The sequence below is a fragment of the Canis aureus genome, chromosome 14, assembly GCF_053574225.1.
Source record: "Canis aureus isolate CA01 chromosome 14, VMU_Caureus_v.1.0, whole genome shotgun sequence".
In the NCBI taxonomy this organism is placed as follows: domain Eukaryota; kingdom Metazoa; phylum Chordata; class Mammalia; order Carnivora; family Canidae; genus Canis; species Canis aureus.
In genome coordinates this window covers 26,115,612-26,141,553 of record NC_135624.1, presented here as the reverse complement: position 1 = coordinate 26,141,553, position 25,942 = coordinate 26,115,612, and the positions used below count along the sequence as shown (strand labels likewise).

At 39.8% G+C, this 25,942-nt stretch overlaps 1 protein-coding gene across 2 annotated transcripts in view; it reads left to right on the top strand.

The window, feature by feature from the left end:
- Positions 1–25,942, top strand: part of WASHC5 (WASH complex subunit 5) — a 59,212-nt gene that overhangs the window by 7,310 nt on the left and 25,960 nt on the right. For both annotated transcript variants that reach the window (XM_077847185.1, XM_077847186.1), the window contains 12 exons: positions 529–629; positions 2,675–2,867; positions 5,169–5,321; positions 8,869–8,982; positions 10,456–10,627; positions 15,078–15,205; positions 18,083–18,212; positions 21,759–21,871; positions 23,197–23,363; positions 23,443–23,518; positions 24,620–24,730; positions 25,730–25,870. In XM_077847185.1, coding sequence (XP_077703311.1) covers positions 529–629; positions 2,675–2,867; positions 5,169–5,321; positions 8,869–8,982; positions 10,456–10,627; positions 15,078–15,205; positions 18,083–18,212; positions 21,759–21,871; positions 23,197–23,363; positions 23,443–23,518; positions 24,620–24,730; positions 25,730–25,870 — 1,599 coding nt within the window. The remainder of the gene's footprint in view (positions 1–528; positions 630–2,674; positions 2,868–5,168; positions 5,322–8,868; positions 8,983–10,455; positions 10,628–15,077; positions 15,206–18,082; positions 18,213–21,758; positions 21,872–23,196; positions 23,364–23,442; positions 23,519–24,619; positions 24,731–25,729; positions 25,871–25,942) is intronic.

The window sequence follows — 25,942 nt, the reverse complement described above, 5'->3', positions numbered from 1 at the left end:
AAGTCCCAAAGACATGCAAAGTACCCTACTTTAAAGAGAAGCAAAATAAACTGACAGTTATCTTCTTCCAATGGACAGTATCTGAATTTAGAACGTGGTAGACTTTGAACAGAATTACAAGTAGAGATCATGTGGAGGTTATGTGCTTCCTCAGTATAACAGTCCTATCTTCTTTATCTTTTGCATCCCAGATAATGTAGCCTTAGAAACTAGTATATAATAATCGCCCAAGAAATATTTTTAAATAAGTAAAAGATTTAGAGGGACTCCATTTGGGGTCCCAAGCCAAACGTCAGAAATAGACCAACTAAAAGGTAATCACTGCAAATTAAAATTTATTTCACATATACTTTTCAAAGCCCATTCTGTACAGAAGGTGAGAACCCTTTGGGGAAACCTGCATTCTCCTTATAATATAAAGCTTTTAGGAGGAAGGGGAACAAAGTGACTCTTTTTAACCCTCATCAACTTTATTCCATAAGAACGTATACTCCTGTGAGTTTGGCCACCTTCTTCCTCTCTTCATAGTGTGAAGCGCTGTACTTATATGGAGTTATGCTGCTGGTTATCGACCAAAAGATTGAAGGAGAAGTCAGAGAAAGAATGCTGGTCTCTTACTATCGATACAGGTATCCCGGGGCTATGACTGCACCCTCCAAAAACACTGCTATTGGTAAAATGCAGTGTAGGTTTCCATACTACTTGTACTGTGAATAGCAGCAATATGATCTAGAATGAATAGTATGTGATTCTTATCTCTTCTGAACATAGTGTAGAAATGTAGTGATTACCCTATATTATATATCATCACCGTAATTCATTGTGTCATATACTCTATATGTTATATGTAAAGGAGCCTCTAATAATCATAGATTATTAGAGATATACAGATTATCATGTCCACAATGGTACCTCATTTTTCTAAAAAAAGGAATCTGAATTTCCTTTACCTTAAAGATAAATTTGGGAATTTTGGAAGTCTAAGGAACGTTGTTCTTTTTCTAAGTTTTTAAATATTACTGCATGGCAGATGTAGGGAAATGAATACATTTTCAGTTGTCATTTTTAGGTTGATGACTTTGAAAAGGTATCACTCTGGGTTAGATTGGAAGTGAATTCTCACCCATATATATGTGGAAACAAAAACAAGACAACAGTGCGTATCACAATTGTGTTCTAAATGTCTGCACAGAGCTGTGACTTCAAGAAGTAGAGTCTTTAAATCAGAAGCCACCTTAAAGCTCTGTAATTCCAGTATCTACCACACAAGTTTCAGTTTGTTGAATTAATGAGTCAAAAATCTGGATACAAGATCAATGTTAGAAATAGTCCAGGTTCAGGGAAGAAACAGTTGATAAGCAGGAATCAGTTAGGAACGTGAGCTAAAGATGCACAGACCAGAATTAACATTCTTAAACTTACAAAGTAGGATAAAATAAATAAGGCAAAGGAGCAGATCTCAACAGAGAGGGATTGTTGGAGACATCATGTTTTCAGGAACAGCTGGTACTGCTGCCTCCTCAGCAGTAAATTTCATCTCAGGCTACTCAACTAGCCTGTTTCCTTAATTATGTGAGGAGAGTGTTCACCAGCACATGTAACTCATTCACATCGGTTTGACCATGAGCTGTTTGAACATCCATGTTTTTAAAAATGAACTTTAAATTTGGCCTTATCCGTATTTCCAAAAGTACCTGAAAAAACAAAAACAGTAAAGAAGGAGAGAAAAAAAGTTTGTTTATCAAGCCCAGCTTTGACAATCCGGCTTTGTTCTGCTGGGTACAACAGCTAATTCATTAGAATGTGAGCATCCATTACTAAAGTGACACTGAACAATGGCAAGACAGAGTTGTAGGAAAGAAGATTCTTACATCAAATAGAAGGTCATCCTCAAGTCTAGCTTCTTTGAGTCTCTCTGAGGGATTACTTCTCCACACCACCCCAAAAACCGCATATTTTTTTATTAAATCTCTGTAGAACCAGTTATTACATATCCCACTTGAAGTTGATGTCATCTTTTAAAATTATTTTTTAACTCCTGAAATGTTGGTGCTGGTTCATATTTTTTTATCTGCAACTCTGAAATCCAAAGAGCTCTAAAAAAAAAAAAAAATACATGCATAAGTACTCACACGTACATCCACATAGTAATTCCCTGGGCAGCAAAGCCTGATCTAATCTGAAATCATCTGGAGTCAAAACCTAATTAGAGCAGATGCAAGGCTCTAGATGGTCCTTATTTATCTCACTTGCCTGATCATCATAAGTTTCACTGCAGAAATGTTAATGTGTATTGATCATGCAATGCAATGCCAAATGAGACCCTACCAGAGGGTTATATTGTACATACCCTAATAATTTACTATATCTGAAGAATGCTGTAATCTGAAACAAATCTAGCCCTAGGGAGTTTAGAAAAGGGATTCTGGACTTTAAGATAGAACTAACTAACTAACTATATATATATATATGAACACATCTTATAAGTTTGCTATGACAGGCTTTTGAAAATGTAATTGTGAATCTTAGGGATATAAATTGACCAAAAGTCTTATCTGAAACTACATCAAGTCAAGTTATAATGAAATTCTTTTTTTTTATTATTTTTTTTATTTTTGAGTTTCTAACGTGCAGTTTGTCTGGCCCTTTATTTCCCATTCTGAACATGGCTCAGTGCCGCTCGATCTTCTGCTGATTCAAATATGGATGATATTTGTAAGCTGCTCCGAAGTACAGGTTATTCTAGCCAACCAGGAGCCAAAAGACCACCCAACTACCCTGAGAGTTATTTCCAGAGAGTGCCCATCAACGAAGCCTTCATCAGTATGGTCATTGGTCGACTGAGATCCGATGATATTTACAACCAGGTGGGGGTTAAATCTATCAAGATCTTTAGTAGTTTCAAAGATTGATTTTACCCCCCTCCTCAATTACTCCTTCCATTCTCTCTTCCTCAAAAGAATAAAAGCAACTAAAAATTTTCAAATTTTGGGGGGCTGTACTATTCAATAGTAGAGGAAAGAGTCAATAATTTGGACAGAAATAGAGATTTCAGGGAGAAGATGGTATTTGATCTATATTTGGAAAAAAGATCCATTCTGTTAGTCATTCACTCAAGGAAGAGTTACTGAGTGTGTGTTAGAAACCTGTCCACGAGCTGGGTGCTGGGGTCCGTTGCTGATGAAGGCAGGCTGTGGCCCCTGCCAGTGATGAGCTTGTAGCTGAAGAAAGGAGACATAACTAAAGTAAAGCAAGGTGACTTAGCTTAGGGGAAACAGAGGGTGCCATAGAGCATCCAACAGGCAGCAAGATTGCTGTGGTGGTGAAGGGGGTGTGAAGGCAGTGTAGGCAAAAAGACAGCCTACATAGAGCTCTGAGGTCCCTGTAACTTCCAGATGCATCACTTTTCTCTCCAGTATGTATATCATTCACTGACTTAAGACAATAAAAAAGGAAATTATCATTTAACTCATTTTCCTGAAGAAAGCATAATTTTAGGGGCACCTTACAGGCTCAGAGCATATGACTCTTGACCTTAGGGTTGTGAGTTCAAGCTTCATGTTGGTATAGAGATTACTTAAAAATAAATATCTTAAGGAAACAAACATAATTTTGTGTACTATATATTTTTCTTACTAGAATAAGGAACTGGACCTGTAATAACCAGGTATCATTTAATCACAGAGCACAGCTGCTCTGTACAGTTCTTTAGATAGCCTGTTAGTTTTCTTTATTAATACATTAAGTATAAATAAAAGATGTTTTTGTGTTTTTTTTTTAAAACAGCTCAAAATCAGAAACTACCTGCAGATACTGGGTCTTCATAATATTTGTTACCATTTATTGAGAATTCAGTATCTACCAGAATCATAGTAGGTTTTTCCATAAACCATTTTCTCTTTCCTCAGAACAGTCCTACAAAGTAGGCAACATTATCCTCATGGCTGTTGAGAAAAATAAGGCTTAGGGAGTTTATTTTTACAAGGCCACGTAACTAGGTAACAGAACCATAATTTGAACTTAGGTCTGTATGACTTCAAAGGTCATGCTATTTCCTCACTGCCTCTGTTTGCCCCTTCTGCTTCCTATGTGGTCTATTTTGTCTGTGTCTTAAGGCAAGGTGTTTTCGTTTTCTCCTTGCCCCCTGACCTTTATTAACACTGGGCTTAAGCCATGGTTGTGCTGTGTGTCCACCCCACTCTATGATATACCTCCCCCATCCCTGATCATGGCTGCTTGGACATCTTGACCCAAGATGGATCAGATTCCCTCTCACCCGATAATTTGAAATTGGGCCCAAGAAACAATATCTGGACGTGGCTTTACTCACAACATGCAAAATTTGGAGTCTGGGGCAGCTTCATTCTGTCCAGTGTAAGGAGAACAGTCTGGGGAGAGAGGGCAGGGGCACATCAGCAGGAGGAAATGATGAAGGCTCTCTGGTTCGCAGATGCACACCCTTCCTGTGGCCTGGCCACATTCCTGCCTGCAGATTCCCTGCCACATCACTTGTCTGTTCTCGTAGCAATGTCTTCCCTTTCTGTTTGTGGTCCTCGAGGTGATACGCACTATGTGCAGCCAGGTTCCTAACCCATGAAGCAGTGGAGCCGTGGGACATACCAGCACCTAAAGACAGGAGAGAGTGGAGTCTGGGAAACTAAAGGAGAGGGAAACAAAAGGAGGGTGTGAAAAAGAGGCTACTGAATGGTGTGACTGTGAGGTGATGAGAGACTTGAGACTCCAGGTGATGGGGCAGGCTAAGTTTCAGTAAGTTGTAGAATAAACGGGAAGTGAGAAAATGGCAGTTGGGTGTGGGGTCCATCAGCTCTGAGAGGTCGTCTGTGATAGAAAGACACAGAGGTAGACAACTAGCAGGACACATGGGGTTAAAGCAGTTTATTTATTTATTTATTTTTTTTAGGAAAAGACTTCATATTTCAGCAGAGTCAAGGGCAGGAAGGAAGAGAATACTGTGTGGTTAGCAGTAGGCTGGCAGGCCCTTGATAGTTGTATTCCTTGCGATGTGGCCTTCTGAGAATTGCTCCCAGTGTCCAGGACCCCCAGTTGGGAGACCGATATGTCCTAGAACTAGATCAGTTTACCGGCACATGTGAAAATTCACGTGTCACCAACAGCTGCCTCTTTGAGGTGTTGTATGTACTTTGCAGGTTTCTGCATATCCTTTGCCAGAACACCGCAGCACAGCCCTGGCGACTCAAGCTGCCATGTTGTACGTGATCCTCTACTTCGAGCCTTCCATTCTTCATACCCACCAAGCAAAAATGAGAGAGATTGTGGATAAGTACTTTCCAGATAATTGGGCAAGTATTACTATTAGTCTTTTTTTCCTCTGTAATAACCTTATTAGGGAACCAGTTTTTCTGTTCTTTTGGCCTTTAGCCTAGGGGTCTTAATATTGTAAATAATGAGATGTAAAGTCACTTCAGTAAAGCTGCTATAAGTATGTTGAGAATCTTATAAATCATAACATGAAGGAATAAGTCAGTAAAACTTCCTGAAGAACCCATAGTTTATTTTTCCAAAATGAGTACTGTCAAGGGAAAGCTGTGTTTTAATGTATCTTGTTTTAGTTGCTGAGATTGTACCTGTTTCATAAGTATTTATTCATTCCTCTTTCATGACTCTAAGCTTGCAGAATTAATCTTTATTTTAGTAACAGGAATTTTACTTCGATAGAGTTTCATCTACCTGTATGCTAATATTGATGGAGCTATGAAGGTTTATATTACTGCAGGGATATGCTTGTGCCTTTTTAAACATTGTTCACCCAAAAATATCGATTCTTAAAAAGAATAAAGCTGACTTAACATACTCAATGTAGATGAGATGTTCTCTTTGTACACAGGTTTTAATAAAGTACAATGAATTGGATCCTATTCTCAGGTAGTAGATTCTGTTTCACTTCTTACTGGCCCTTGAATCACAGACTGTGATCAGGGAGCTGTAGGAAGAACAACCCACAGTGAGGAGATGATGCTTCCTATCCACGAACACATCATGCTTATGAGCTAGGACCTGAGCAACCAGGAGGAAAACTCTGACAGTCTGGGTTTCATTTGCCTAAGCTTAATAAAGAGTTTTGACCATAGTGCTTATTAGGTGCTATGGTAAGGAAGAGAAACACTTTCAGTGTTCAGGAAAGTCACAATCCAGTTATATGCTACAGGATACACTCCTAAAAACCACCCCTGGCACACTAAAAATAAAAGAATTAGGGGCGTCTGGGTGGCTCAGTTGTTTAGGTATCTGACCTTTGGTTTCAGCTCAGGTCTGATCTCAGGGTCATGAGATCTGGCCCTGTGTGGGGCTCCATGCTCAACACAGAGTCCTCTGTCTCCCTCCTCCTTTACCCTTCCCTCTGCTTGTGCAGGCTTGCTCTCTCTCTCAAATAAATAAATAAATAAATAAATAAATAAATAAATAAGTAAGTAAGTAAGTAAGTAAGTATCTTTTTATTAAAAAGAGAGACAGATTTCCAGGCAGATGCCAGCCAATGAAAAGCTAGTAAGGGGATCTCTGGGTGGCGCAGCGGTTTGGCGCCTGCCTTTGGCCCGGGGCACAATCCTGGAAACCCGGGATTGAATCCCGCGTCGGGCTCCCTGCATGGAGCCTGCTTCTCCCTCTGCCTGTGTCTCTGCCTCTCTGTCTCTCTCTGTGTGACTATCATGAATGAATAAATAAAATCTTAAAAAAAAAAAGCCAGTAAGAAAATATTAATATCACACCACAGAGAATTTTAAAGAAAAACACTAATAGGGATAAAGAGGGATCATATATATTTTAAACAGAATCATCCAAGGTTAATTCATAAATTAAAACTCAGTGAAATACTCAAAATATATAAAGCAAAAACAAAATAACATGTAAAAATTGATGAAACCGTAACCATGATGGGAAATTTTAATATACCTTTTTCTATGGGTAGCCCTGCTCTTTCAGAAATCCATAATAGATGTTCCATGTGTATTTGAAAGGATATATATGAAACTCGGTTAACATCAGATCATAAAGTCAGTAAAGTTTATAAAGAAAACAATGTTAGTCTATAGACTATATTCTCTTAGTGTAGCATGATTAAATTAGAAGCCAACACTTAAAAGATATTTTTAAATGTTTGGTAAAAAACATATACTCCCCAATAACTTTTGTGTTCAAGAGGAAATCACAAAGTAAATGAAGAAATACATAGAATCACACAACATTGAAATACTACAAAGCTCGTGGGAATGACTAAAACTGTTCTTCCAGGTAAAGGTACAATCTTAAAGTTGTTTATTTAAAAAACAAGAATAATTCAAAATAAATGAGTTAGAGGGTGCCTGGTTGATTTAGTCAGTGGAGTGTGCGACTCTTGATCTTCCGGTTGTGGGTTGAAGCCCCACGTTGGGTGTAGAGATGACTTAAAATCTTAAAGAAGGGGGCACCTGGGTGGCTCAGTTGGTGAAGCATCTGCCTTCGGCTTCGGTCATGATCCCAGGGTCCTGGGATCGAGTCCTGTGAGCCCTACATTGGGCTCCCTGCTTGTGTTCACTCTCTGTGTTAAATAAATAAAATCTTTAAAAGAAACAAAAAATCTTAAAAAAAAAAAAAAGTTAAATATTGAACTTAAGAAGCTAGGAAAGCAAGTGAAAGGAAGTCAATAACTATAGGAGCAGTAATGTACTGAACCGGACAAAAAGGGAATGAGCAAGAAGATCAATACAACAAAGGCTGGTTTTTTGAAGAGTAAAAAAATAGATAATTTAGCAAGACCCACCAGAGAGAGAGAGAGAGAGAGAGAGAGAGACTGAAGGCAAGTTTAAATATATTAAGATTGAAAAAGCAGATGTAAGATACAACAAAGAACTTTTAAAGTTGTAAGAAAACTTCTAAACAACTTTGTGCCAATATCTGCCAAAACTCTGAAGAACTGGAGATTTTTCTCAAAAATATAAATACCAAATTTGATTCAAGAAGAAAAAGGAAGCATGACGAGCCCAGTGACTGTTACAGAAATGGAGCTGGGGATCCAACCTTCCTGCTTACCCTCTCCTACCAAGAAGGGAGAGGATCCCCAGGACCGCAGGATCTCTCGGGCAACTTGTAGCAAAATTTCAAGGGACAGATAATCCCAATTTTCTACAGACTGAAGCAGGTGGGTGAAGAACCACCAAAAAATGCTTTGTTTGTGTTAGTTGGTGGATTCTCATGTGAACTGGGGAACCCTAAGAGTCCCCAAGGCTCGTGCCCAGGGTCAGTGAAATAAAATTGGATTTTTAGTAACACCAGGGTGCTCTGTGCCTTCTCCTCTCATCCTTTCCCAAGTTTGCATTTCCAGGGGCCCCGAGACAAACAGTACTGGAGCAAACCGACTGCAGACATGAGTAGAAGTCCATCACAGGGACTCAAAGAAACAGAAAAGAGATGCCACTCTTCTCAGAAAACTTTTTGGGAAGCCTCTAGTCTGATCTCTTTTGTGAAAAATGTTTTCTGTAGGCGCGTAGTGGGTTTATTATTGTCATTTGAAGTGAATTAAATAGTTTTTGAAATGTCTCAGTTGTAGTGTGTAATATGATCAATGTCAACAGGCATAACCCCATTAGGGGAAAAAAAAAGTCCTTTGGGGTTTTCAGTAACTTTTAGTTGCAGAAAGCCTGAGTTCATGAAAACACTTGAGAAAACCACTGCTCTAGTCTGCTTTTCTGTCAACCTTGCCTGAGCCCCTAAGAAAGAATGCTTACATCTCTGGCCAATCCAGGTTTTTCATTACAATGGAGTTTGAACTGGAAGGAGTGGGCAGTGTCTTCTGTAAGTTTGTGTCCAAGTGAGTAGGTATTTAACATACCGGATGAATGTGTCCTCTTTCAGGTAATTAGTATTTACATGGGGATCACGGTTAATCTAGCAGATGCTTGGGAACCATATAAAGCTGCAAAAACTGCTTTAAACAATACCCTGGACCTTTCAAACGTCAGAGAACAGGTAGGTGCTGGCCAATGCAGAAGGATTCTCTAACAGCTGCAAGCCTGTTTTATAGGGTAGGAAATGAGAGTCCCCAAGGCATTTGGAAACTGTCCACACTGACATTTTAAGTATGGTGATTCACGAAAGGCAAATTTTGTGTATCCTAATAAGATAGGTAATTATAAATTTGTAACTTAAATGGTATATATAAGTGGGAGACTTGGGTCCTAAGATTCAACATCCTAAGACAAATCAGTATGTCACATGACCCCAATTGACTTCATTTATTCTTGCTAAGGACCATGTCCTTGTGGACAGAATGGCTTCCACCAGTAGCTGGAATATTAATGTTTTCATTAGTAGAATGAATATTGAGGATGGTAACTGAATGTACACAGTATGTCCTGTCATTGTAATTTAAATTTGTCATCTCTGATGTGTGAAAGAAGCAACAAGACTGGGGACATTCATCTCCTTAAAGTTTAAATGACTATATTCTGTCTCTTGGGTAAGAACACAAGGCAGAAGGAAATTCCTAAGTAAATAGAGCAATTAAAAAAAAAAATCTCTTTTTTGGGCAGTATCCTTGACATTTCTAAACAGTTATCTTCCTCAGCCTGGCTGACTGAGTTTCTGAGGTTCCAATCCAGATACAACAATATTGACTCAAAGAACTTCAGCATGTTTTATTCAAGTAAATTGAATTCCATAAATAATGCACAAAATAATTTCAACTTTGGCATGGCTCCTAGAAATATATTAGAGAAAGCGGTGCTTCCAATACTTCCTGGCATCAGAGCATTAATTTTTCATTACTAAAATTACTTTCCAAATTTGCGTCTTCTCCTTGGCCATTTTAAGAAGGTCTTCAGGGTCCTCTGATGAAGCAAAGCACCTGTGATAGTTTTAAATTAACCTGACTAGGCTAATGATGTTTAACATTTAATTCTTGCTTCAGGGAAAGCAGAATGACCAAATTCCCAAAAGACTGATTTGAAAATTCACTTTTGATCTACTGAGGCATATTTTTGTTGTGCTTTCATCTGCCTATAGAAGTCTCTTCTGGGTATTTCTGCTGTGCCTCCTTTGTCAAAATTATGGGAAGAATAGGCAGTTGAGCTTTTGTCTTTATCTTTCTTTTCCATCCAAGTTAAGAATAGAAGGGGCCCCAAGAACCACTTGATCCAATTCTCCAGTTGACATTTGAAGGAAGCAGTAGGGATAGATTAAGTGCAAATTCACATCAGTATCCAAACATAGCTAGAGAGAGGTAGGACTTAGGATTCTTTTGGTTCTAAGTCCAATGTTCTTTTCAAAAATGTCCAATAAACCACTTGTCTTTGAGCCTTACCAACTATGTTCCATACGTTATTCGTATCTTATGGAAATATTATTTGTCAAGGGGTTCATCTGTATGTGATTTGTTTTCAAAGAATATCATTTTTTCTTTTGGAAAATGTGGATCAAGTTCTGTTTTTTCAATTTTAAAAGTCAAGCAGATATGCTACTGTCAGTGAAAGAGTACACGCTCAAGTACAACAATTTCTGAAAGAAGGTTATTTAAGGGAGGAGATGGTTCTGGACAATATCCCAAGGCTTCTGAACTGCCTGAGAGACTGCAACGTTGCTATCCGATGGCTGATGCTTCACACAGCAGACTCAGGTAATGTGCAGAAGGTGTGCCCATCTGCATGGCTCCATATAAACACTTTCAGAATTAAGATATGCTCCATGATGCAAAAATGGTTTAGGCTTTGAAAGAAAATCAAGTTGCTATTTTTTTTTTTTAAGATTTATTTATTTATTTGAGAGAGAGAGGAGGAGAAGGATGGGGAAAGGAAGAAGAGGGAGAAAATCTACAGCTGACTCCTCGCTGAGCTCAGAGCCTGACATGGATCTCACGACCATGAGATCATGACCTGAGCCAAAATCAAGAGTCGGACACCCAACCAACTGAGCCACCCAGGCACCCTGAGAATCAAGTTGCTTTTTAAGTTGGCCATTTTTGTGTCCATTTGGACAAGTCAACAGCCCACCTGAATAACCGCTTTGTCAGATTAGATTGCCTGGGATTAACCTAATGGGTCGAGCATAATTACAAGGGTCCTTAAATCAGGAAGAGGGAAGCAAAAGAGTCAGAACTAGAGAGGTAGCACCATGAAAAAGGCTCAGCAGGCCATTGTTGGCTTTAAAGATGGAATGGGGCCACAAGCCAAGGAATACAAATGCTGGAAAAGTTAAGAAAACAGGATTTCCTCCAGAGCCTCCAGAAGGAGCACATGTCGCTGACTCCTTGATTTTAGCCTAGTGTGACCCACTTCAGATTTCTCATCTCTGGGACTATAAGATAATACATTTGTGTCTTTTTAAGCCATTAAATTTGTGGTGATTGGTTACACCAAGAAACAAATATGAGAGCCAATCCAGGAAATAAGAGCCAGATGTACCAAACAGACACTTGGTGGGATTTGAGTCCAGAGCAGGAGAGAAATGTTGCTTGGGGTAGAGATGTGAAGGTGGTTGGAAAAAGCTCCACACAGGATGCAGGGGTGAACTGGCCCCAGATTTTGAAGTAAAAAATTCTAGACTGGGGAAGTGATAGAGAAGAAAGTATAAATTTGGAAGTACATAAAAGAGTTGATGAACAGGCTAAACCAGAGTGCCTAATAAAGGTAGATTGGGTCTAACCTCTTGTGGCCCGCAGTCCTCTTGGAGATGCTATGGGCCAGCAAGTTCAGTTGTTTCCTACAACACAAGTTGTAGGAAATGCCTCCACAGGGTCCTAAAAACCCCTGGTTTGGGGCACCTGGGTGGCTCAGTGGTTGAGCATCTGCCTTTGGCTCAGGTCATGATCCCAGGGTTCTGGGATCAAGTCCTATGTCAGGCTCCCCACAGGGCCACAGAGGGCCTGTTTCTTCCTCTGCCTATGTCTCTTCTGTGTCCCTCATGAATAAATAAAATAAATAAATAATAATAAAATAAATAAATAATTTAATAATAAAATAAATATAATAAATAAATAAATAAAATCTTTTTTAAAATAAAATAAAAACTCCTGGTTTAATAGAAATAACTATGTTGGATGAACCTCAGCTTGCTCAGAGCTGACATAATTCCTTGTACTTATAAAGGGCAAATCAATGTTGATTCACTAATGATGTCACTTATCCAGAGCACATGCACTTCCCGCTAAGGGGTGTGTCATTAGCAGCCCCGTTGCTTTTTGTTTTTTGTCAGCAAACTTTGCTTGAGAGCGACCCTGAGACAGGTACTGCTTTTAACACTCGTGCTTTCGGATAAGGCTTTGTCTCTAAAAACAACTGCCCACTCCAGATTATTCGGCAGTCTTCCATGGTAACACAGTAGCCCATATCCCACCTCTTCCAGAGAAGATGTTCTTCCCTCTAGCTTCCATCTGGTTCCATGTCCTGGGAGTCAGTAGTGAAGACAGCAGGTGGACTTCTTCATTCTCTGTATCTTTGAAAATACATGGACTTTCTTCTCAGCCTTCTCTCTTCATACTAGAAATCTCCAGCTACTAAATCTTTCTCAAAAATACTGCTTTCTAGTTTGTTTGTTTTTTTCATTCTGCTTTTTTGCCTGCGTCCCTCTCCAACTTAGGATTTACAGCACAAATACCATGCCTGCCATTGGATTATCTAACAGATCTGGTTTTAGTTAGCCACATTTTTTTTTGCATAAACTCCACTTCTAATTTGAGGATTTTGCTGCACTGACTCAGTGCTTAATCTTTTCACTGAAGTCTTACATTCTCAAGCATGTAAACAACTCAGGCCCTCACTTTATCCTGTCATAAAACCGACTGCCGGTCCCTAGTGACTCAACCTCATCATCATCTTCCCTGTGACCGCGCCTGACCTCTACGCCTGCGTTCTGGAAGGCAGGAGTCTCCCGGATCTGCACCCTTGCGGGGACAACCGACTGTGTTCTGTGCATTTCTCGTCAGCCACATCTGTTTTCCATTTTTGTGCCTGGCAATTGTCTGACGTGATTACACAAGGTCATAATTTACCAGAAACAAATGATTTACCTATCTGATTATGAGTCCCCTGTGGGAAAAGTAACTGCTTATTTTAGCTCTTACGGTTTTTCAGTCATGATGTGCAGGAAGGAATCCCTGTTCTTTCTATCCCCTCCTATAGATCTGCTGGAGGCATTTCGCCCAGGCTTTGGATGCTTCCACAGTGTCTTGCAGCTTCTGCAGAAACACGCTCATAGCCAGCATTCCCTGGGCATTCAGGCCTGCCTGGGTCCTGAAGTTTGACCCTGAGGCTACCAGGTTTTTAAGATCTGTCCCCTTAGTTCTCTGAGTCTGCATTCTCCCAGGTCAGATGTTGGAGACGGACTCAGGCCCTGAGAGCGCTGGAACCACAGCTGGTTTATCCCAAGGAATTAATTATTAATGCACGGTGCTATTCCCTATCCAAAAATGAAAGCACGGGGGATCCCTGGGTGGCTCAGCAGTTTAGCTCCTGCCTTTGGCCCAGGACATGATTCTGGAGTCCCGGGATTGAGTCCCACATCGGGCTCCCGGTGCATGGAGCCTGCTTCTCCCTCTGCCTATGTCTCTGCCTCTCGCTCTCTCTGTGTCTCTCATGAATAAATAAATAAAATCTTAAAAAAAAAAAAGAAAGCACATTAAATTGGAAGGTTTTTTGTTAAATCAGAATGAATACAAAACAAGTGGAACTCTTCGGCCTGTTTGAGTTTTTTTGTTTGATAGGCAGATACGAAGCTGAAAAAACTGTCACTGGGTCAAGGTCACCAGTTCATAGATCTCTTCCTGGATAGTTGTAAAGAATGTGTAATAAATCCGCCCTGAAGTTTCCCATGAAAACTGAGCCCTTCTCCAGGATGTCATGAGTCTCCTCATGATGGAATTTCTTAGAAATCAATATAGAAAATGGCCATCTGCAAGCTTCACTAGAACTGAAATACCAAAAAGCAGGGTACTCAGGACATTAGATGTTTTGCCCCTAGGTCCATTCCTGCCTAATTTTATCACCTTGGCCTGGTTGCCAGAATTTCTCTGGGCCTTGGTAGTAGTAAATAATTGAGGAAGCTCTGAGTGTCTGCCATGCCCTCAGGCCTTTACAAGGAACAGAATGCTCCCAGGTCTGGTTCTTCCTGCTTGGAGGTGCCGTGTCCGTGTGTGGGTAATACTGTCACCCTGTTGTGTCAAGGGCCCCCAAGACCACCGTAGTTATGACTGCTTCCTAGGAAGACACAGCATGTACTAGTACTTGAGGCTGTGATTTATTACAGCCAAAGGATAGGGAGCAAAATCAGCAAAGGGAAAAGTCACATGGGATGAAGTCTGGAGGAAACCAGGCACAAACTTCCAGGGGTCCTCTCCTGATGAGTCCCACTGGATGTTTAATTCTCCCAGCAGTGAATTGCAACAGCATGTGTGAAGTGTTGCCAATCAGGAAGCTCCTTAGAAACTCCACGTCCAGGGTTTTTATTGCGGGCTGATCATAAGCAGCCTCTGCCTGGCATGTACCAGAATTCCAGCCTCCTGGAAGGAAAGCAGGTGTTCGTCATAAACCATGTTGTGCATACAGTTAAGGCAGAGTGGCCCATTCTTACTAGTTTTTGAAATGATAGCAGCTCCCAAAATGCAAGTTCCCAGATGTGCCAGCTTGCAAACAGGCCTTTCTGAGAGCAGTCTCGAAAGCTGAGAATGGCCCGCCCTGAATGGCAGAGAACAATGCCTAAACCAATAGCAACTCCAGACAGGAGCTAAGGAGGCTGCCCATTGATGGAATGGTGTCAGAAGGCTCTGACCATCCATATTGCACAGTTGAGAATTAACAACCCCGGAATGCCTACAAAATTGGAACGTTCTGCAGCTTCCTATTTTTCCTTCAATAGTATGTCATGAATCACATTCTGTGTCAGATCCAATTGTCATACTTAAAAGTTCAATGTACTTATTTCATGACATAGATATAATTTTATCATATTGATATATATTTTTGCTTATTTGTGAATGCTTAAGATGAAGGAAAGTTTTTCAGAATTCATCTTATATTTCATGTTTTCTACACATTTAATAAGCTGGGATCTCTTTTCTTTTCTTCCCCTTCTAGCCTGTGACCCAAACAACAAACGCCTTCGTCAAATCAAGGACCAGATTCTAACAGACTCTAGGTACAATCCCAAGATCCTCTTTCAGTTGCTGTTGGATACTGCACAATTTGAGTTTATACTCAAAGAGGTAAAACTCTTGAAGAAATAATCACCAATATCTTAAGTGTTTTTATGCTGGAAAATTTTTTTAAAGGATTAGGATTCAGTAACTGTGTCACTGATTCAGGCTATAGATTCTCGCTGAAATAGTTCTTACACAAAAAGGACAGGATTTAACATTTAACAGGCATTTAGTGTCAGACTGCCAGTGGGGATACAGTGCTGAGGAAAGTGGCTGTGGAGGTGGCGATCTAGTGAGGAATGTGAGCATGAATCAGAGAATTGCACTAAGGAAAATGTAAATATGAACTGCAGTACATGCTCTAACGGAAGGAACACAGTTCTCTGAGTACCTAAAATCAAAGATGCTGTCCCTGACTTCCCTGAGAAGAGACACAAGAGCTTCTGAAGGGATCTGAAGAAGGGGCCTGTCAGAGTTAGCTAAGGCAAAGGTCAAGAGCGTTATGGAGACATGCCAGAGAGGGCAGATCATGCCCAGGTCCTCTTGTGGAGAGAACAGCAAGGACCAGAAGGACCAGTTGGTTAGAGAGGAGAGAACGAGATAAAGTGGTATGAAATGAAGTCAAAAGGTAGGCAGGAACTAGGGCAGGCCTGGCCTTTAGGATTTCAGTCTTCTCATCTGAAAAGCCATGATACCTGTTTGAAAGGGCTTTTAAGTAGGGTGGAGGATTTGCAGTTACATAAGGTAGACTTAAGGATTTTAAGGATTTCAGATTCCCTCAAGAAATTCTGAGGTTGGCTAGTCTTAGGGCTAAAAAAAAAAAGGGGGGGGGGGTGCCCTATGGCCATAAGAAAAATGGTAGATACCCAGGAATGCCTGAGTTCTGTAACCAGTATCTTTGGAGGTTTGGATGAGGTAGGCCCAGGAACTGGCTGTTTATATAGAGTGGCCCATTCCAAACTGATCTTCGCCTCACCTCAGTCTGGTCAGTGTGGTATGCTAGATGTTTCTTTATCTTCTAGGTATGCGAGGACACTGTGTTCCCCCACTAAGTAGCTCAGGAAAAGTACATGCTGATTATCAACGTCATGCTAATGCATGTGCCGAGTGTTCTCAGTGACTTGTGTGGGTATCATTTTCTAAGATCAGAGAGACACTACCCCTTTTTGATCTCTCTAATACTGTTAGTGTTTTCCCTCTGAATAGCAAATCATTATTGAATACCTGCTCTGTTCCCAGCTTAGGTGCTAGGAATTCAAAAATGAACAAGGCATGTCCCTTCCCTACCACCAAGGAGCTCTCAGTACAGTGAGGAAGAGAGACAGATTAAGCCAAGGTGAGAAATGAAGAAAGATCCGAGAGCAGGAACCAGGCATCTTATTTATTGGTCAAAGCAAACTTCAGAGGCAAGTGAGAGTCGCCCCCGAGGAATCAATGCACTCAGTCCAGTGAGGATCGTGGACCAGAGCACCAGTTATCCAAGAGTTTTGTAGCTCAGTGTTGCTGCATGGAAAGCAGGACAGGCGTGGGTCATATGCCTGACCACACCGGCATCTCTAATCATTAATCTTTGGGGATCTGTTGGAATAGAACAGGCAGCTTCCTTCTGTCTGTCCCAAGAGAGGGAAAAGAAGATCAACTTGTTAAAGATCTTCAAAAGATGAAGATCCAGTAGAAAGAAAAAAATCAGCTACCCAATACATTGAGCAGAACAAAGATGAAAATTAATGTCTTACACTTCAGCTCAGCTTGTTAACCTACCCCCCACCCCAGTCAGAAGGTGATTCTAAAAAAATCAGAATCAGATTTTCTAGAATCACCTTCTGATTCTGCTCTAAACACACTAATTGGACCCATATTGCTTCTAATCTTTATATAAAGGTGCATCTCCTTTAAGGACCATCCTCTATTGCAAATTCTGTCTTACAAGGTTAAGAAGCCTGTGAGTTCAACCTGGGAATGAGTGTTTCAAGGGCTTCAAGCCTTTTGGTCTTGATGAAGGCCTCACAGGGTTATTTTTGTCACTGCTGCTTTGTCACATGGCATTGATTGATCCCAGGCATTCAAAAAGATAGGACAGACTCTATAAATAATTCTGACTATTCCTCATCCTGTTACTCTTCATTGCTTAATCATCCCTGCTTGATCACTAAGATTCCATTTCTTCTGGCCCCACAGAATTCCACCAGTCTTGATCCTTTCATCTGCAATGAAGTCTTCATCTTTTAAAATTCATTTTAATGCTGAGGAATGAAGAATTTCTTAAAAGAAAAATCAGTATACTCTCCTATTTGCCTCTTAAGAGAGCCCGATGAAATAAAGTCCGTACTTTTGTGACATACCTTAAGTATGTTTCTAAATTTTGTTTCGAGGGAAAGCAAAACAAAACCTTGAGATACACATTTCCTCCTCTGCCCAACCCTTTGTAGGGTTTTAATTTTATGAAGAAGTGCATTAATAAACAGATCAACTGTGTGATCAAAAAGAAAGAACTCTGTAATTTAGTTCATTCTTCACTCATCAGACAGGATAATGCTCAACCTTCTCTGACCTTAAAATAGATACAACTCCAGAAATTGGTACTTAGAAAAGGACCTTAGAGTGGTGGCCGCCAAATTTCATGTCACATTAAAAATGCTGATTCCTGGGTCTACGCAAGACCTGAACCAGAATCTTCGAGGGTGGGCCTTGGGAATCTGAGAAGTTTAAAGCCATCCAGGTGATGCTTATGTGCATTTGGTTTGAGAACCACTGTCTTAGCAATGGTCTAGCTTTGCCCCCCAGTTTGTACAAAGTAGTATGGCTCAAGAGATGACATCAGGGTCCTATTGCTTTTAGGCATGTATTTTTATAATAAATTGGGTTTCACTCAGGCTTTCTTGGTAAACTGCCTGATCTGAAATTCCTCTTAAGTAAGTAAATCTCTTCTGTCTCTTTCAACAGATGTTCAAGCAAATGCTTTCAGAAAAGCAAGCCAAATGGGAGCATTACAAGAAGGAGAGTTCAGAGCGGATGACGGAGCTTGCTGATGTCTTTTCGGGAGTGAAACCCCTCACTCGGGTGGAAAAAAATGGTAATTGCCGAAGACGAAATATTGGTGTATTGGAAATGTACACACAAATTACTGGGAAGCAGCAGAGTAAAAAGCCCTTACGTTGTCATCATTAGACACTGGGAGGTTGCTGATGAAAATCTGAAGCTTAGTTCTAGCTGCCTGTAGCTATGCTCCCTTGGGCAATCTTCATAGCCTCTCTGGACTTTCGAAGTATGAGATTAGGCTACAGGGGTTGTTATACTCTGGTTCACAGTCCATAGGGTCATAATTCATCCTCTACCCTTACCAGAGTATCACTATGGTGCCTGTGATGGGAGGGTGCACCACTGGTGTGTTAGCTTGTGTGCATTTAAAGGTAGGGAGAAAAGGACCTAGCTGTCCTGATCTTCTGAGGATACTTCATTCAAGAACATTACTATTATTAACAGAAAGGATCTGCAAGATTCTGATCTTCGAATTGTGTGCTGCTTTTTCCCTGGTGCGCCTGCCATCTAGTGGCAGAAGAGGGGACCTGCATATTTTTTGAAACAACATTGCTCAAGTCTTTAATATTAATTCTGTTTTTTTAGCATTTAACCAGATTTTGTGTAATGCACAGTTTTTACACATTTTGGTAAATAGTTAACACAAAAGCATAATTATCATTAAGAGACATTCTGTTAATAATTATGTAATAATATAATTACCAGGAAAAAATAGTAAACACACTTATGATGAAATGTTACTGTGAAATGTTATATAGGGATTCTGTCTTTTCTTTTCATAATTATAATATAAATTAGCAAGTATTTTTTTAATTTAAATTCAATTACCATATATGTATTGGTTTCAGAGGTGGAGGTCAGTGATTCATCAATCCTCATTGCATCATGTATACCCTCCTTCATGCCCATCACCCAGTTACCCCATCTCCCCACCCCGCCTTCCCATGACTCTCAGTTTGTTTCCTATGATTAAGAGTCTCTCAGAGTTTGTCTCCCTCTCTGATTTTGTCTTGTTTTATTTTTCTCCTCTTCCCCATGCTCTCCTGTTTTGTTTCTTAAATTCCACATATGAGTGAGATCATATGATAATTGTCTTTCTCTAATGGACTTATTTTGCTTAGCATAATATCCTGTAGTTCCATCCACATCGTTGCAAATGGGAAGATTTCATTTTTTGATGGCTGAGTAGTATTCTACCGTATATATACTGTATCTTCTTTATTCATTCATATGTTCATGGACATCTGGGCTCTTTCCCTAATTTGGCTATTGTGGGCATTGCAGCTATAAACATTGGGATGCATGTGCCCTTTCAGATCACTACATTTGTATCTTTGGGGTAAATACATAGTAGTATAATTGCTAGGTCATAGGGTAGCTCTATTTTCAACTTTTTTGAGGAACCTCCATACTGTTTTCCAGAGTGGCCTCACCAGCTTACAGTCCCACCAAGAGTGTACGAGAATTCCTTTTTCTCTGCATTCTCCCAACAACTGTTCCTAACTTATTAATTTTAGTCATTCTGACTGGTGTGAGGTGGTAATCTCATTATAGTTTTGGTTTGTATTTCCCTGATGCTAAGCAATGTTGAGCATTTTTGCTTCTTTGAGGATATTTTATCTGTAGGAAAATTATGGTGTCACTTAAAATTTAAATAGCAAGAAACCTTTCAAAATGTCCCTGAATGATCATTCTGAATTTTAAGATCACAAGTTATCTTTTTATTTTTTATTTTTATTTTTTTAAGATTTTATTTATTTATTCATGAGAGACAGAGAGAAAGAGAGAGGCAGAGACACAGGTAGAGGGAGAAGCAGGCTCCATGCAGGGAACCTGATGTGGGACTCGATCCTGGGTCTCCAGGATTACACCTTGGGCTGAAAGTGGCGCTAAACCCTGAGCCACCCGCGCTGCCTACAGGTTATCTTTTTAATGCCTGATGTTTAACTGCGAAATTCATTTCTGGAAAGGCTAATTATACAGTAGAATAGTACAGCTTTTTGTTTATAAAAAGGTTAATAGTATAGTTTTTTGTTTTAAAAAACTAGTATTTTTAATCAATATGATATTGTGATTACTATATTTGGCTTTTCTTAGTTGGTCCGAGGGTTGTGGGTTATCGTTAAGCTATATTTGGCTTTTCTTGACTTATTTGATGCTGAATGGTTGGCCTAAAATATATTTCCAGATTACTTTATATTCCTAGTGGGAAAACTTGTGTTTTTAGTCATGTGATAAAAATTGGCAACATGTTTTGCAGTTCACTACATTATGTCTAGAAAACAAGGAACCACCTATAACAATGCAGCCAGATTAGTTTTTGAGAATCAGGCACATTCATCTTTGTGCTAATCACTTTTAGGTTCTTATAAATCCCTGCATCCTTTCCAAGGTCATTCAAAACAGTATTTTATACTTTATCTGGCTCTATAGCATATTTCAGCTTAGGATATACTTCCACAAATATTTCTCGTTTGAGCCTTACAATGCTGTGAGATAAAGATCTGTATTCTTATTTTACATATAAAGAACTCGAAGCTGTAAAAGGGAGTCACTTGATGAAGGTAACAAAGGTTCAGAGCCTAGATCAAACTTGGCACCTCAGACTCTGAACCCTGTGTACTTTCGCTACTCCATAGCTGTCACTCTACAGAAACAAAATCGAAAACAAAAACAACAACTTTAAAATTACTACTAATGTTCCTCATCCCAGTTCTTGAAATAACTTCGATTATAAGCCCTGAAGTACTTATAAAGTGAAATCATCCCACGGATGGATCAAACAAACAAAAAACAAACTTTAAGGAATCCATTTGGTGAAGTAAAAGAGCAAAGCCTCTGAACCTGGCCAGACAGTTGAGAAAAGCCTGGCTCTGCCATTTAACTGTGTGACCCTGCCTGGATCCTTCCCCGCTCTGGGCATCAGCTGATCTGAGAAACGCCTTCTCATTCCTGCCTCCATAAATTGTTGTGAAGATTCAGTGAGACGAGCTAAGAGCTTTGCCTGCCCCAGTGAGGGGGCCTCAAGGCATGTTGGTGCTTTTTCTCCAGTGGTTTGTGAATGCAAACACACACCCTCAGCTGTTCAAACCCCTACTTCACACTTGTGCTGCCCCTCATTGCCCTCCGAGATATGCCATTGTAATTTTTTCCTGAAGCTTCCGCCCATGTCCCTAGGGACAAGCTATCCCTGTGCCTCTCTCTGCCTATGCAGACCTTGACCCATCCTCATTTCTCCAGAAAACCCTTTCCAGTCACTCTGTGTCCCATCTGTGTCCTCACGGCCCCCATGCCCACCATTGCACACTTGCATTCACAGCCATGTACTTGGGCCCTTAGGCTTTTCCTGCCAGGTATTAGACTTAGCCACTGACTAGAAAGTTCCATCTCTTCTATCAGGTCACATGCCCAAAGCATTTTGGTGGTTATCTTGTGGAGAATCCCCGAGGGCGATGTCAGGGACACAGAGAGAGCTCTGTGAATAAGACCTAGATTTGTAAAGGGTTACTGAATAAATCCAAAGCCACGGCTATGGGAATTCTGGGATCTCAGCAGTCTCTCCTTGTTTCTGTGTTCATAGAAAACCTACAAGCTTGGTTCAGAGAGATCTCAAAACAAATCCTGTCTTTAAATCACGATGATTCAACTGCTGCTGGCAGGAAAACAGTACAGCTCATACAAGCTTTGGAGGAGGTAAGAAAACCCTTTGTAAACGCCAATGCTTGGATCATGAATCAGACTTTCCGACCCACCGAGCAATCTGGTCCTGGAAATATATCTGAAAGAATATTTCATCAGAAGCAACAAAAAGCAAACTCTGATCACTGTAATCTTATATCCAGTATCCCTAAAATTGGGCAAATAATGAAGTGATCAGCATGAAGAGAATGCCAACAAAAACGATGACATTTCCACTTACAGAAACATGTAGTCTTAGAAAAATAATTATGAAGACAATATAGAAACATCGGGGAAATTGTGATAAGGCAGCAAAAGCTAAAACAGCACTGCATTGTAGGCACCTATTCTAGATCGGGGAGGAGTTTCGGGGTTAAAACTATAACGGAATACACAGCAATAACCATGTTGTATAATGATCAAATGCTTGTAAGTGGGGTTTTCTTTTCCACCAAAAACGTTTGTTTTTTATCTACTCAAATATTATCTACTCAGATTCAAAGAAGACTTAGTATATTTTCCCACTCTTGAAATTTTAATTGTATGCTTAACTAGGTTTAAAATGAAAAATAAAAGCATGATAAAAAAAAAAGCAATAGCCATCAACTATTTAAAAGATCATCCATACTTACTTGGAACTGTCTAACTGGTATAATATATGTCTTTAAAGATATAAATAATACATTTTTGGCATACTTTCTTATAGGCTTTTTTTTTTTTTCTGAAAGGTTTTATGGTCACTATTAGTGACAACACAAAACAGTACTCCATTGTTGGTGTGTCAGTTTTCCCGGACAACAATCCGACTTATACTATTCCTATTGTGCTCATAAACAACTTTGTAAATGTCAGGTGCTTGTTATCATTTGTGATATTTATTTTGACAATGGCCCAGGCACCTTGAATTAGATACATTAAAACTTCAGGACACTGGAGAACCATTATTTTGTTTTAAGGAATCCAACAAAAGAACTGAATAATGTACAAATGCCAACACCCTGGTTGTGATATGACTTACTCTGTTTTTTTAGCAAACCTACAAATCTTCAGAATTGAGGATTTTCTAATACGTGTTTATTGACGCTAAAATGGAAGATGGAAGTATGCACTCATTCTGTCATATATGTACACAGTAAAAAGAGTAGAACATTTTCTAATCCTAGAAACCTGTGCATTACATTATGACTTGGCTCATACGTTTCTAAAATTATCATTTGAAATAGCAATTTTGCCAAGAAATTCTTAGCAAGTGCTGTGCCTTTTTTGAAGTGTTTTCAGGGAAAAGGAACACCATACAAGCCATTCAGAAGTTTTTAATTAAATGTATTTATGTGACATAGGTTCAGGAATTTCACCAGTTGGAGTCAAATCTGCAAGTATGTCAGTTTCTTGCTGATACTCGCAAGTTTCTTCATCAAATGATCCGAACTATTAACATTAAAGAGGAGGTCCTGATCACTATGCAGATCGTTGGGGACCTTTCTTTTGCTTGGCAATTAATTGACAGGTAAGATGGCCAGCCTAACATTTCGCCTCGATGAAGGCCACTGGATGGATGTTTCCTTAGCATTGATCTCTCTTTACAGTTTCACAGATATCATGCAAGAGAGCATAAGGGTAAACCCATCCATGGTCACTAAACTCAGAGCTACATTCCTGAAGGTAAGCAAAGAACAGATCACATTCTCAGGCTCTAGGGAAGAATTGGTCTTCATTATTCCCTCATGCATTAATTCAGCCCACAATTTCATTCTTTGAGAAAGGTCATTTTTATAGACTGAAAATTGTTAGGAGTTTTTCCATGAGAGCACAGTTTCAAAAGATGCCATGCATATTTGAAGTTTCAATTAATGTAAGTTGGATGTCTTCCAGAAAATAGTTTTAATTTTTAAAATAAGTTTTTATAGTTTTACAAATATATGAAATATATGGGTCCTTTTTTCTCTAGATGTGAATTAAGTCCTTTTACTTTCTCATTGAAAAAATTCTTGTTGAGCCTCTGCTGTAAACTAGGATTTCCTCTAAAGATTAGGGAATAGTGGTGAACAACACAAGTATGGCCCTTGCTCTCAAGGTAATTTCAGATCGAGATAAATGAGCAAATAATTGACTCAGTGTCTAAAGACAGAGTTACCTTATATATCAGTTCTTAGGTGCACTTTCTTTCCTATTTAAAAATCTCTGTAATTGGGGATGGATTTTATAATTGACAGCGTATCAAAGCTCAGTCATCAGCATTTTTTTCTCTCTTTTTTTTTTTTCTGAGTCGTACATAAAATATTGGCTCTTTGTACATGCCAGGACGTCTTAGATTGGAGTCAGTACAGTAATCCATCCATCCTAGTGTCTGACACCCATAAAGAGTAGCTGTCTTCCATAGCATAGTGGCTCTCAAACTTGAAGGGCACCAGAATCACCTGGGAGGCCTATTACAACACAGATTGCTGGGCGTCAGCCCCCAGAGTTTCTGATTAAGGACCTTTCCCGTGGGGCTCAAGAACTGGCATCTGTAACAAGTTCCCAGGTGATGCTGATGCTGCTGGTCCGAGGACCACAGTTTGAGAACCACTGCTATATCTGATGACTGTTATTTTTTAAAACTGTATCGTTGTCAGAAACTGTCAATGACTTTGATGAAGTTCAGTGGTTGCTGTTTTCTCTTGGTTAGAACCCAGGAGCTCTGTTACATGTTACTCTTTTGGGGAAGTGAGATTTGTAGGACTTTTTGAAATGGAGAAACAAACATAGCTACTCTTCTTTCAGCTTGCCTCTGCCCTAGATCTTCCCCTTCTTCGAATTAATCAAGCAAATAGTCCTGATCTTCTCAGTGTGTCTCAATATTACTCTGGTGAACTGGTGTCCTATGTGAGAAAGGTAAGAAATGCATCAAGGTGATACTGATTTTGTTGGCAGACTAACTGCTCTTCAAAGACCAAAAAGGTGCTTGGGACCCTATAAAAAGTATACACATGTTCCCTTCCCTCATCCTTTTTTTTTTTTTTAAAGGTTTTATTTATTAATTCATGAGAGACAGAGAGAGGCAAAAACATAGGCAGAGGGCAAAGCCAGCTCCCTGTGGGGAGCCAGATATGGGACTTGATCCCAGGATCCCGAGATCACGCCCTGAGCTGAAGGCAGATGCTCAACACTGAGCCACCCAGGTGTCCCTCCCTTCCTTTCTTCTTAACTTGATTCCAGAAATTTGCAGTAACTGAACCTAAACTTACTCTTACTGGTCCTGTGGATATGCAGGTGTTTTCACTCCCAAGGAACTTTTACACTGTTTTTTTCCTAAATATTGGTGGTATTAACCCCCCTATACTTATACTTCATATAAGTATAGAAACAAAACGAGAGATATTGGCTTCTACAAAGTCACAGAGCTAGTTGGTAAAAGAGCTATATCTAGATCCAGCATCTCCTCGTTAGAACTTAAAATTTTTAGAGGAATTTTGGTCCTGTTTCAAGAACATATGGTACAGCGTGGAGCCAAACAGACCAGTGTTCACAATTTACTTGTGTCACACACTAATTGAGTGCTCTACAGCCATGTTACTTAACACCTCTGATCCTCGATCTTTTAAAAGTTTGTAATGTAGGAAAGATACACCTTTTTGCTACCTCTCTGTGTGACGATTATTAACCTTCTATCCTGTGAGCAGTTAATGCTTAATAAATAACTTAGGAACTTAGCCGTGTGCCTGAGAGCAGATTACTAAAAGAGCTCTCGTGAAATCCCTTATTGTCTCTTCCTGTAGACAAATGGCTGCTTGCACACTCTGGGGGCTGTCTTACTGCCATCTGAGCATTTATCTGCTAAGAAAAATAAAAAGAGATATTCAACTGTTTTTCCTCTTTTCTCTTTTACTGAAGGTTTTGCAGATCATTCCAGAAAGCATGTTTACTTCTCTTCTCAAGATCATAAAGCTTCAAACCCATGATATCATTGAGGTACCGACCCGCCTGGACAAAGACAAGCTAAGGGACTACGCTCAGCTTGGCCCACGATACGAGGTGGCGTATCCTTTTGACTTCTGCCTTTTGATATTTAACACCCAACCCATGACGCGCCACAAGTCTGCGTTG